Source organism: Ostrea edulis, chromosome 2 (genome assembly GCF_947568905.1).
Source record: "Ostrea edulis chromosome 2, xbOstEdul1.1, whole genome shotgun sequence".
Lineage (NCBI taxonomy): Eukaryota > Metazoa > Mollusca > Bivalvia > Ostreida > Ostreidae > Ostrea > Ostrea edulis.
In genome coordinates, this window is record NC_079165.1 from 100,005,317 (window position 1) to 100,019,041 (window position 13,725).

The 13,725-nt window shown below is 35.4% G+C and overlaps 1 protein-coding gene across 3 annotated transcripts in view; it reads left to right on the forward strand.

Moving 5' to 3' along the window:
* Positions 1–12,885, forward strand: part of LOC125681076 (potassium voltage-gated channel subfamily H member 8-like) — a 71,320-nt gene extending 58,435 nt beyond the window's left edge. For all 3 annotated transcript variants that reach the window (XM_048920987.2, XM_048920988.2, XM_056155733.1), the window contains 5 exons: positions 1,097–1,346; positions 1,529–1,746; positions 3,590–3,822; positions 8,885–8,982; positions 9,120–12,885. In XM_048920987.2, the coding sequence (XP_048776944.1) occupies positions 1,097–1,346; positions 1,529–1,746; positions 3,590–3,822; positions 8,885–8,982; positions 9,120–9,829 (1,509 nt within the window). In that variant the 3' untranslated portion in view covers positions 9,830–12,885. The remainder of the gene's footprint in view (positions 1–1,096; positions 1,347–1,528; positions 1,747–3,589; positions 3,823–8,884; positions 8,983–9,119) is intronic.
* The last annotated feature ends 840 nt before the right edge of the window (positions 12,886–13,725 follow it).

Consider the following 13,725-nt stretch of genomic DNA (forward strand, 5'->3'; position numbering starts at 1 on the left):
GTTTGATAAAAGAGTGGATGCACGGCTGTCTAGTATTTTAACTTTTGGTGAAAAATTGCATATTTTGTACCATTTTCCTTCCGAAAACATTGTTGACTCAGTAATATATACCAGAATATTGTTGGGTATACCTACACATTGATCAGCTATAGGTTTTTGGTTGGATTGCAAGGTATCGTTACATTGTATCATGGTTTTCAGATACAAAGCCATTGTTTTGTTTCAAATGGGAATACATTGGTCACCATATTGGTTGCTATTCTTCCTGATAAGTTACATTGATAAGTTACCATGCTGTCTGTAATAGCATTTTCTTTACTCAAAGTTGACACATTTGATAAACTTGTACATGTCTAGCCTTAATCTTCCTTTTCACACATACCATTTTTTTTTTTTTTTTTTTTTTTTTATAGATTTGTGATGTATTTCATCCTGTATGTACTAAAATTTCTTTAAAACGTTTTTTTTTTAAATCAAAGTATGGGATTTTTTATTTATTTCATTGCAAAACATTATCATCTCCAAAATAGCCACGTTAAACTGATTTATTTATGATGTGAATGGTTGACATCCAAAATTATTTCCTGTTTATTGAGATGGGCATATGCACAAGAAAACAAATTCATTTGTGTACTTAAATTTACCCATAAGTATTAGTTATATACAACGGGTTTTATTTCTCGATAAATACACTGACTTTCAACTTGACATTAAAAAACTATATGTTAAAAACGAAACAAGTCAATTATAAACGAAAAAAATATATGGAGAGTATAAATAATGATAACATGGGTTTATATACAATTTACCCCAAAGTTTAAATTTTTTTTATTTCTCCCATGATACAAACCCGTTAGAAATGTATTCCTTACAAAAACAGTGTATATGTTGTTCATTCAGATTATCAGAACGTAAATAATGTTTAGGGTACTGTATACATGCACAAATATTCACATTATTACAGAATGGTCATTATCTATTTATTTATTTTACTACTGAATATGTGACAATTACTTTAAACTTAGAATGGTGTTCATCACGACTGATTCAACATTTTGAGACAAAATATTAGCAATTTATCTGGTTCCTTTTTCAGATTTTGAAAGATTTCCCTGAAGAAATGCGGGGAGAAATCGGCCTTCATTTGCATAAAGACATACTCACTCTACCAATATTTGAAAACGCTACACAGGGTTGCCTTAAATCTATATCTCTTCATACGAAACGAGCCTTCTCTGCGCCCGGGGAATTTCTAGCACACAAAGGCGATGCCATCAATTACGTGTATTTATTGTGCGCAGGATCTATGGAAGTCCTCAAGCAAGAAATGGTTGTTGCCATTTTAGGTAGGACGTGAAGAAATGAATTGATACATCATCACTATTAGATACACATTACGTACTATACTTAAATTGCATTATTTTGCACATTCTTCTTGTACGTAAATACATGTACATCTAATGATATGCTATCGACAAAAAGCTCAGATAATGTAGACCATTCACAAAGCATAATTATTACATTCCAGGCAAAGGTGATCTATTTGGAACGGATATAAATTTTGATGACCCTGTAGGGATATCAAGTTGTGACGTCAGGTCTCTGACATATTGTGACCTCCAGTGCATTAATATGAAGAGCCTTACAGATGTTTTGACACTGTATCCAGACTTTGCTGAACAGTTCCAAAATGACATACGTCATGATTTGACTTATAACCTGAAAGAGGGTTATGACGATAGCGAGGTATGGGGGCAGGGTATTTTTATTAAGTTTCCCAAACCAAGTTCGGAGACTTATTGTTTTTGCTCGGTTCTTCTTCCGTTTTTTTTTTTTTTCTCGCGCCTAAAACTGTACGACACCGTTCTCCGTAACCTGTTGACGAAAGTATTAGATATTATACATGCGCCTCGGAAAATAGTTGCTGTCGAGGGGGACAATAAACTTGCTATTGTCCGAATAGTCAGTAAATAGATGTTTTATTATACCGAAGTAGACTTTACTTGTGTCTGACATACCGAAGTGAAGTTTACCCGTCTCCATTGTCGTTTGGTAAACTAATTATAGTTATCGGACTTTGATGTCACAGATTTTGATAACACTAGAGATATTCCGGAAAAAATAACGCGGGAAAATATAGCATCCAGTAAATAGTTTCGAGACTATTTCCCTAGGGCAGATAGTTCAGAAACTATTTCACAGCTAGCGTTATCCAGAAGAAATAGCAAATATTCACCTAACATTTATATAGCAAAAAAATTCTGAGGTATGAAAATCAAGGATATGATAGGTCAATGTATCTAGATGTACAAAAATGATTTTGTTTTGAGATTTAAGAGGGTTAGGGTACATTTTGCGGGGATCAAACGGGAGTGGGGTTTAACATAGAACTCTATGGGGGGAAATTAATTCCAAAATTCAACAGATATAACTTGACAAATATGATAGAGTTCTGGCGACAGGGCCTACAAATTAGTATCAAGGTCAAGTGATTCCAGTGACCTTAACTTCTGACCATGAACATTAAAACGGGCATAACTTTAAAACTGGGACTAATAGGGACATGTAATCTTCTAAAATTGTAAGACGATGACATGGCTTACAAACTATGATCAAGGTTAATTGACTCCAATGATCGTATCCACTGACCTTGGAACATAAAATTGGCGTTACTTCAGAACCAATTCTGATAGCGACATGGGGTCTTCAGAAATAATGCAAGGATAATAAGTAGCAAGGTCAAGTGACCTTGAACTTAAAACTCATATAACCTTAGAACAGGAATTGATAGACACACGGCCTTCAGAAATGTTAAGAGGATAGCTTGTATCAAGTGACCTTGACCTCTGACTGCACATACAACTGTTATAACTTTAGAACTGGAATTGATAGAGACATGGGATCTTCAGAAATGATAAGAGGGTGATACGATCTATAAACTAGTGTCAAGGTCAAGTGATTTCCGTTACCTTGACCTTAGAACATAAAAGTGGTATTACTTAATAACCAGGTCTGGTAGAGAGATGGGATCTTTAGAAATGATGAGATCTATAAATTAGTATCAAAGTAAAGTTACTCTAGTGACCTTGACCTCTGACTTTGATCATAAAAATTATATGACTTTAGAATCAGAACCAATAGAGACACGGAATCTTAAGAAATTATTAAAGGATATTGTGACCTATAAACTACAATATCCAGTAAACTTGATCATAAAAACTCCGGTGACCTTGACCTTTGCCCTTGATCATAAAAACTTGTATAACTTTAGAACCAGGATTGATAGAAACATGGGATCTTCAGAAATGATGAGAGGATTTTAGAACTTACAAACTAGGATCAAAATCAAGTGACACCACCATGTTTACTAAAGGAAACAAAAGATTTTTTTTTAAATTTATGATCTAGATTTCAAAAAAAAAAGAAATTAAAAATTTGCATGGATTTTGTGCAAAGGGGTAATTAATGTGGGTGGAAATATTATAGAGTACTACACTCAGAAAATTATCATATCTTGTTTACTATACCTCACAATATGCCACTGTACACAATTTTTTTAGCATTGTAATAAATCTAATTATCTTGACAGTCCGACTCCGAGTACAAAGGACTGGGAAGAGAGTCCAAGCTGCCATCAATATCAGAGGACGAGGAAGAGACAGACAGTGATACCGTATTCACTAACAAAGCCACGAAGAACAACAACACATATAGCGCCATCAAACCTCTACTCGGCAGCGAGAAAAAAGCAGCGCCCCCTGTCTTACCAGCGGACAAACCGGAAGTCAACAAAGTTCCGAATGGAGAGATCTTCCCGCATAGGTTTGTTACATATGAAAAACGAAATTCCATCCATTATGGTAAAGAAATTTCTGTTCTTCAATTTCTAAGGGTTGCTTACATGTCAATAGATCTTCCGCGATAGATTAATGAAGTTTTCAATTGAATTTTTTATGCGCTCAGTTCAATTTTAGGTGTTGTCGCAGACGTATAGTCAACTGTCCTTTTGAATAAATTGTTATTGTTTGCCTCTATGTGACCATTGTTTGAAAATTAAATGTATCTCTGTGAAGTAGAGACAAAAGAAATAACCCTGTCTAATGTATTTTGTGTCCACATATTCCACTCCTTTATCCTATACTCAACTCAGTATATAAAATATAGCACATAAACTATTACATGTTTAAAAACAAATTCTACTCATTATCCAAAATGTAATTACGTCATAAATACGTTCAACTTTTTATATAAATTCGTAAACAATATTCCATATCTTCCATGAATAATACTGTACCATATCAAACACTTTAATAGAGTATTTCTGTCTATAACCCTTTTCGCTAAATTAAATTTGACTACGGTTTTGGAGGGAAAGTCATGAATTGTAAACTTATTTTAAACAAGAGATGTTTGTAAAACATATATGCCCCCCATGGTGCAAAATTAAAAATGGTTATGCACATGTATAATTTGATTGATAGTAGAATCACCAATTCGAAATATTGAGCAGACAATATCTTCCAATGTCAGGAGTGGATTGACCAAGTGACTTAAAAATCAATAGTGGTCATCTACTCATTGTGCTGTACCAGTGTACCAGGTTTGGTGTCAATCAAGGAAATAATTCTTAAAATATAGGAGACAATACATTACTATGTCCAGTTTAACCATTGACATTTGACCATGTGACCTCAAAATTAATAGGGTTCATCTTCTCCTGAAGATATACCAGTGTACCAAGTTTGATCTCTGTCAAGCAAAAGGTTCTCAAGAAATTGAGTGGACAGTATATTCATATGTTCAGTTTGACCCTTGACCTTTGACCATGTGACCTCAAAATGAATGGGGGCCATCTTCTCCTGAAGATGTACCTGTGTACCAAGTTTGATGTCTGTCAAGCAAAGGGTTCTCTAGACATTGAGTGGACAGTATATTCCTATCTCCAGTTTGACCTTTGACCATATGACCTTAAAATCAATAGGGGTCATCTACTCCTTGGGATGTACCAGTGTACGAAGTTTGATGTATGTCAAGCAAAGGGTTCTCAAGATATTGAGCGGACAAGGTCTTCCTATGTCTAGAGTAGATTGACCTTTGGACCTGAAAACAATAGGGGTCCTCTTCTTCTCATAACCAACCCACATATGAAATATTATTACGATCAAGTGATTGGATCTTAAGATATTGAGCGGACAACATGTGGTCTACCGACATACCGACCGACAGGTGCAAACCGATATGCCTCTCTTCTTCGAAAGGGGGGGGGGGCATAATAAATGTACATGGTTACTATAATGTTCTGGTAGTCGCCCCTTTTGAATCCAATGGAGAACGTACCTTTTGAATGTTATGAAAAAAGAAGACCAATTTAACTTGAACCATTACCAACGACAGATAAATGCAAAACAGGATCCTAGGTTCTAATGAACATTGAATCTGTATATCAACTGTTATGATTATCAGACATTTTATCCAGATGTTATCTTTTGAAAAATATGGAACATTTTACAAAATCTTGGACCAAGTTAAATATATAAGTAGGTATTGATAACTACATATGCTACATCTGTGTAGTGATTACTATGTAAGCATGTGTAGTGATTACTACGTAACTTACATCTGTGTAATGATTACTACGTAACTTACATCTGTGTAGTGATTACTACGTAACTTACATCTGTGTAGTGATTACTACGTAACTTACATCTGTGTAATGATTACTACGTAACTTACATCTGTGTAGCGATTACTACGTAACTTACATCTGTGTAGTGATTACTACGTAACTTACATCTGTGTAGTGATTACTATGTAACTTACATCTGTGTAGTGATTACTACGTAACTTACATCTGTGTAGTGATTACTACGTAACTTACATTTGTGTAGTGATTACTACGTAACTTACATCTGTGTAGTGATTACTACATAACTTACATATGTGTAGTGATTACTACGTAACTTACATCTGTGTAGTGATTACTACGTAACTTACATCTGTGTAGTGATTACTACGTAACTTACATCTGTGTAGTGATTACTACATAACTTACATCTGTGTAGTGATTACTACGTAACTTACATCTGTGTAGTGATTACTACGTAACTTACATCTGTGTAGTGATTACTACGTAACTTACATCTGTGTAGTGATTACTACATAACTTACATCTGTGTAGTGATTACTACGTAACTTACATCTGTGTAGTGATTACTACGTAACTTACATCTGTGTAGTGATTACTACGTAACGTACATCTGTGTATTGATTACTACGTTAGCTAAATCTGTGTATTGATTATTACGTAACTTACATCTGTGTAGTGATAATCTGTGTTGTAAGATTGATTGACGATTGTATCTTGTTTAACGTCCCTCTCGAGAATTTTTCACTCATATGGAGACGTCACCAATACCGTCGAAGGGCTTCAAATTTAGGTTTATGCTCGGCGCTTACGGCCATTGAGCAGTGAGGGTTCTTTGGCGTGCCACACCTACTGTGACCTTGCGCATGCAGGGCGAACGCTCTACCTTTAGAGCACCGCGGCGGTTCTGTGCAAGATACCATACTGATAACTACGTATATATGTCCACAGAAAGTTTATAAGGTTTGTAGGGTAAAATGCAATATCAGAAATAACAAAAGAAAATATGTAATACTTAGATTCATAACAAATTAACGACACTGCAACTGTAGTAAGACAATCAGAATTGAAATTGTTGCAAAACAAGGAATGAGTATGGAGGTGTATTCAATGTTTATGTTGAACACGAGATCTACATACACAAGGAATGAGTATGGAGTTGTATTCAATGTTTATGTTGAACACGAGATCTACATAAACAAGGAATGAGTATGGAGTTGTATTCAATGTTTATGTTGAACACGAGATCTACATACACAAGGAATGAGTATGGAGTTGTATTCAATGTTTATGTTGAACACGAGATCTACCTAAACAAGGAATGAGTATGGAGTTGTATTCAATGTTTATGTTGAACACGAGATCTACATACACAAGGAATGAGTATGGAGTTGTATTCAATGTTTATGTTGAACACGAGATCTACATAAACAAGGAATGAGTATGGAGTTGTATTCAATGTTTATGTTGAACACGAGATCTACATAAACAAGGAATGAGTATGGAGTTGTATTCAATGTTTATGTTGAACACGAGATCTACCTAAACAAGGAATGAGTATGGAGTTGTATTCAATGTTTATGTTGAACACGAGATCTACATAAACAAGGATCATTTCAATCTACCAGCAAGAAAAGAGCAAGACTACTGCAGATTAAATTGCTCATGAATGAAGTAGTATACAATGCTACATATCATACAATATGTATGGATTAAACCGAGTTAGTCCTCAATTTCAATATCATGCGGATTTAGATGGGTTTCCCCCAATATACTCATTTCGTTAGCTACCTTATCTGCCTTGGAAATCTTTATATTGGTACGTGTTTCTCACCTCCAACAATTTTCACTTCAGCATCCCAAGCTTCAATGGTTATGTAACCATGTCATTGTATTATGATTATTAAACCAATAATTAGCAATGATTGGTATTAATCAATGAGTGGACATCGTGCTGTCTGAACACGGTGCTTCCACTTAGTTAGTTAACATAATTGGTGTAAAACATCGAATATTTAAAAAAAAAAAAAAAAGAAGCCACAAATGATAGTAAATGTTTGGGTCGTTTGGGCGACTAATAGAAACAGATCAGTGTATGCTGATAGACCTATATATAAACCCACTTGAATTTTATTCAATCTTTCTCTCTCTCTCTCTCTCTCTCTCTCTCTCTCTCTCTCTCTCTCTCTCTCTCTCTCTCTCTCTCTCTCTCACACACACACACACACACACACATATCTGCTATACCCCATCATTATCATTTCGTAAAAATAGTATAAAAACTTGTCTTTGTTCACGTTCAGACATCTTACGTCATTTGAAATAAATTTAAAAGATATATTGCTTTCGTTCTATCGGCATGTCTGATAACCTATTTCTGTTGGTCGCCCAGGCCTTCATTTACTGCGAATGGTCGCCCAGGCCAACATTTACTGCGAATGGTCGCCCAGGCCAACATTTACTGCGAATGGTCGCCCAGGCCAAACATTTACTGCGAATTGGTGATTTTGTCTTTTTCTAGGGAATCCTTTTGATACTCTGTTCTTGAAGATGGTTTTCAGAAATAATATCTAGAAAACGCATGAAAGTCTTTTCTTATCATGTCCGAAAACAAATTTTCAGTAATGTCCAAAAGCACATCGTCTCGAAACAATGAAAATATTTTGAATGTGTAGAATTTTTTTAAGTATGCTTGGAAACAACTCAATGTGAACACTCACGTGGCTTTTAAATACAGGTAAACTCTTCAGAAGGGTGATAATCATCAAATCCAGCCAGTGCAAATTGCACCAATCAGGATAAATACTGATGATCTTGATTAAATGAACGGAAGGGTTATAATAAGTTAAACAGAAACCATAAAGAGGGTAATTTCTTGTTTGAAACATGTGTTAAGTGTGTTGTTAAACTTTTCTCTCGTCACTCGATTTGGTCCTTTGCTTCGCTTGGGCACCATAACCTCTTGATTCTCGAGAAAAGTTTACCAACATATCGTCTCATTCAATATCATTAGTTGAGGAAATATTAAATTATATGATATGAGTATTGTAAGGTTTTAAATTTTGAATATTTTCCCGAATAGGAATTTTCATTGCAGCATCTACGGCATTTCTATCACAGTGAAACGTTGTTCTGTCATGAAATTGTTCGTGGTATTAGCAGGTTATATTTGTGGCAAAATGTTGAATGCATTTGGATTGCAGATTTCAAAGAAACGTACTATAATGACGTGTTTTATAGGGAGATACAGAGTCCACCCACCAAAAGAAACGTCCTAGCTCCGCGACGACCTTTGGCCAGTAGGGCGGCTAACCGAAGGCGTCAGCGACACACTAATTGTAATTATTTTTATACATACCTACTTATTGATTCAAAGTGCTGACCTTTTATCTAGTCATTAAATTAATACTGAAGACAAAGAGGATTTTAGAGAAGAGAATAGTACTTAAATTTTAAATGTAATATTTAATTGTAGCAACCGACCACCTGCATGGAATGGAGAGTTTATCGAACTCTATTCAGAATCTCCATGCTGAAATGGAGGGAACGAAGACAAACATTTGCCATATTGAACACAACATGAATCGAATATCTCAAGAGGTCTCGCACATCGACACAAGCTTAAGAACAGTGATCCGCCTCTTGTCCCATAGTTGCACATCGGAATCATCCTATATTCCTGATACTCCTTTATCACCAATGGAAAGACCACATTTTTCACTTAGCTCTCATAACAGTGACGATGTTCTCACGTCAGATGTGGACATCGTCTCTGGAAATAAACTGGAAGTACCCAATATTACACACAATAGATCTAACGCACAGAATAAGATTGGGAACCGCAGATACATTGCTGTTCATGATGTTGGGGGAAGTCATCCCACCATGGAATCGCTTCATGTTCCACTAGGCGAAAGTAGGGACAAGTTTTCATGTGAAAGTGTTCTAAGTATACCAAATTCTCAACATACTAACAAACGAAGTGCTCTTGCTAAAAGTTCCAAGGTCTACCGAAGGGCAGCCTCGGAACCAAGAACATTTAACAATTTAAGTGAAGTTCAACGACAAATGCTGATTAAGGACGCCTCGGTGGAGGATGTGTCGCGGCGCCATAATGCCTATAAATCTGCCTACACCAACCAAAGACCCAGGTCTTCATTTTTGTTAGAAACTAACGATCTTTAAGTCCCATGCTCAGAGCTATCACCGCTGTCGTTTTGTTATGATGTACTCTTCTTATTTGTTATTTGTTGATTGTTTATGTGCATTTGTTTGCTATGACGATTTTAAAAATTGTACACATTGTACAGACATAATTCATTCCCTGGGGATTTACGCCACTTCTTTCTTTAAGTTAGTTATATCATAAAAGGAAATATTTTGCTAATGATATTTTTCTCTAAAAGATTTGTACCGAATGGATTTTAAAAATCCACAGTTTAGCTCACCTAAGCTTAAGGCTACAGTAAACTGTTCTTATTGAAATTTGGCTGTCGTCCATGAAAAAGTGAAGAGAACGAACTGGGATCAATTTCATAAATCTTGAAAAGAATACAAAATTAAGAATGGAATAAACACGGACCCCTGGAAATACCAGGGAGTGGTCAGGTGCCTAGAAGGCGTAAACATCCCCTGTTGACCCGTCTCACCCACCATGAGCTTTATATCTTGTTCAGGAGAATAAAGTAATGCGTAGTAAAAATAAGTATGTAAAGAACGATTTAACCGTTGGCAAGAAACAAGTTCGACAGCATTCGATCTAACGACAGGTTGTATTTGCAAATTAGGTCATTATAACACAAAAGAATTTGCGAAGTGCTAATTTTAAACGAAACTGTTGAAATCCTTGTAACATCAACTTTTTTTGTAAGTAAACAACTTCGATTTAAAACTGATCAAACACAAATCATAACCTGGTGTATCAAGATCAGTTGTGAGAGAAGAACGTTATATGCAGTTGATAATGGACTACTGTTACATAAATATGGGAAGTTGACAATGGAGAAACTGAAGTCATCCTATTTGTCATAAGATTGACTTGTTAGTTTGTCGTTAACATCTATGTTCAATAAAATATATATGGCAGATATGGAAGACTGTGGTGTCTTTTATTTCGAGTTCTCTGGGGGTATATCGAATCGACACATGCTGTATGACGTGTTTCATACCGATTGTTAAGCCGTTCTTGACACACTGATTTTGACTGCGGATAACTCAGTTTACCTGAACAGGATATAGGGCTCACGGTGGGTGTGACCGGTAGACAGGGGATGCTTACTCCTCCTAGGCACCTGATTCCACCTCTGGTGTGTCCAGGGGTCCGTGTTTGCCCAACTATCTACATGTATTTTGTATTGCTTGTAGGAGTTATGAGATTGATCGCTGTTCGTTATCTTCACCGTTCATGAATGAAAATGATTACTGTTGATAGATTAAACGATGGAGTCGTTGTAAACGTTTCACATTTTCGACTTCTTAAGTTTACTGTGCCAGTTTTAACCAAAGAGTTCACAAAGTATTCTTGGTAAAGGGAAATGAAGTTTGTTTAGATGAAGAACCATGTTCTTTTCGAAATGGAGATGATTTAGAAATAGTACAATTAGGGATGGGTGTTTAAGAATCTTTCTAAAGAACCAAGTAACCTGAACTTGTGACAATTTAACGTTCTTTCTACCCCTGCTGTTTGGGTTTGCCCTAGTCTCAATTTTGTATTCTTTCTAAGATTTATGAGATTGATCACTGTTATTTACCTTCCAAGTTTTCATTTCTTATACTTGGAAACTCTTTAAACATTTTTTCAAGACCCAAAAAGAGTAAAGATTATCAAATTAATCTACAGGCATAATAAAAATAGTGTATTTTCAGATTTGTTCATACCATTACCCCCGGGGGCAGCGCGGGGCCACAGTCCTTGAATAAGGGTTCAAAGTTCCTCACTGGTTATGTTTAGGAAAAATATTTGAAAATCCTCCTCTCAAGAACAACAAGGGTACAGATTGTCAAATTAATATGCTTGCATCTTCATGTGCTATGGTTTGAAAGTTCCTCATGACATGATCCCTAGGGTCAGAACAGGCCACGCACAATAGGGGTTCAAAGTATCACCTTTCACGCTTTATTGGTTATATGTAGGAAAGATATATGAAAATCATCTAAAATACACAAGGTTACATGTAAATTGTTTTATCAGGAGTGGTGATACATGAACCCCGGGGACCACAATGAAGGTTCATATTCTGACATTGGTTATATTTAATAAAAATCTTTGAAATCTTCCCACCAACAACCACAAGGTACAGACTGTTGAATAAACATGCAAGTATGCTCGTCTTTAAAAATATTTCTAAACCAAGGGTACATAATGTCTAGTTATGCAAGCATGTTCATTTAGTGAAATTTTGTATTTGTTCATGATCCTTGGAATCAAGGCATATATAGCCACTATGGGTTCAGAGTTTCACACTGGATATATATTTTGAATTAAGATCTTTTCATTATGTCTCCCCTTCCCAAAAGGAGGACATATTGTTTTAGTGTGAATTCGCTTCTCACACAAACTTTGTATGGGCCATAACTTTTTTGTCTTTTGACATAAGCCTTTGATATTAGGTATAGTGGTATACCATGATAAGACAGTGTGTCGCGTGCCATTTGTGATGATCTTTGACCTTTCATGTAAAGGTCAAATAATAGAATTTCTGGGGCATTTATTGACCGGACCATAACGTATTTGTCTTTGTAAGTTTAATTCACTCTCGTATTCACAACATTATTCCTTAGTTGAAGTACATATACATATAGGTGGCTGTTATGTACCATAACTCTTGATTTTCCACTTTAAAGATGACCCAAAAAATGTTTTTTAAAACTAGGGAAATAGTAGGGGAGATATCAGTTTTAGTGTGCTGAAACAATTTTTCCTAGTTATATACAAGTTTATATGATTATTAGATTGATAAACACTCAACATCATGAAGCCTAGACTGATATTTATTCGCTCCAGACTTCTTAGTGTTCAGGTGAGCGATGTGGTCCATGAACCTCTTGTTATATTGTTCTCATATTGGGAAGTCTATGTTCTTATTGATCCACATCAGTCTCTATTTTAGATTGATTGTGAATAAACATTTAAATGCTCCAAAATATATTTGTCGAGCTATATTATATACCTATTTTTGTTGTTAAAGGATGTTGAGTCTTTGTTGTTATGTCAACACCATAAAACTATTGATACAATATCAGATGTCTGTTTGTTGTGAAAAAATAGACTACCCCGGTTTTAAAATTGATCATACACAGAACATGTTCTCCTGAATCGAATCGAATCAGTTGAGAGACATAAACACCATATTCAAGTAAGAGGACTTATATAGGCAGTGCCTGCTGTCCAATCCTATTGTGAATTTTCATAATAAAATACTGTTTAAAGTATAGATATTCAAGTAAGTGTGGAATATTGCAACGTAAACAATGGGGAAATTGACTACAACCCTTTTGTCATACAATTGAGTTGTTAGTGTTCCGTTGATATCTATGTTCAATCAAATATCTAAATATGAAGCAGATATGGAAGAATATGGTGTATTTTATTTCGAGTTTACTGTCGAGTTGTCGACACAGCAAAGTAAAAATTTTGAATAAATTCTGCCCCACAAGATTACAAAATCGAGACAGATAAGAAAAGAGCACAATTCGCACAAATAGAATTTTCAACAGACTGTTGGAAGACCTGATCACCAAAGACTATGTACAATATGTAGATATTGTCAATGTGGAACTCCAGCATACTTTTAATATCAACGTTAGAGTCTTTAATTCATCCTGAGGAATGGTCGTGTAAAGTGATGAAAAATCATACGTTTTAACTTGGGAACTGTTATTTCTTTGCAAAAAGATCTGGAAATGTTTACGGATCTACATTTGTTCTGTGCAAGTCCTCGTATAGAACATGTATGTTGTGACACAATACGTTTAAAGTTTCTCCTTCGTAGCAGTTAATATTTCCGTGATCAGCAGAAATAGTGTCTTGGTACATGTTGAACACTTACTTGATCCAGCATTGTATCTCTGCAAGTTTGATG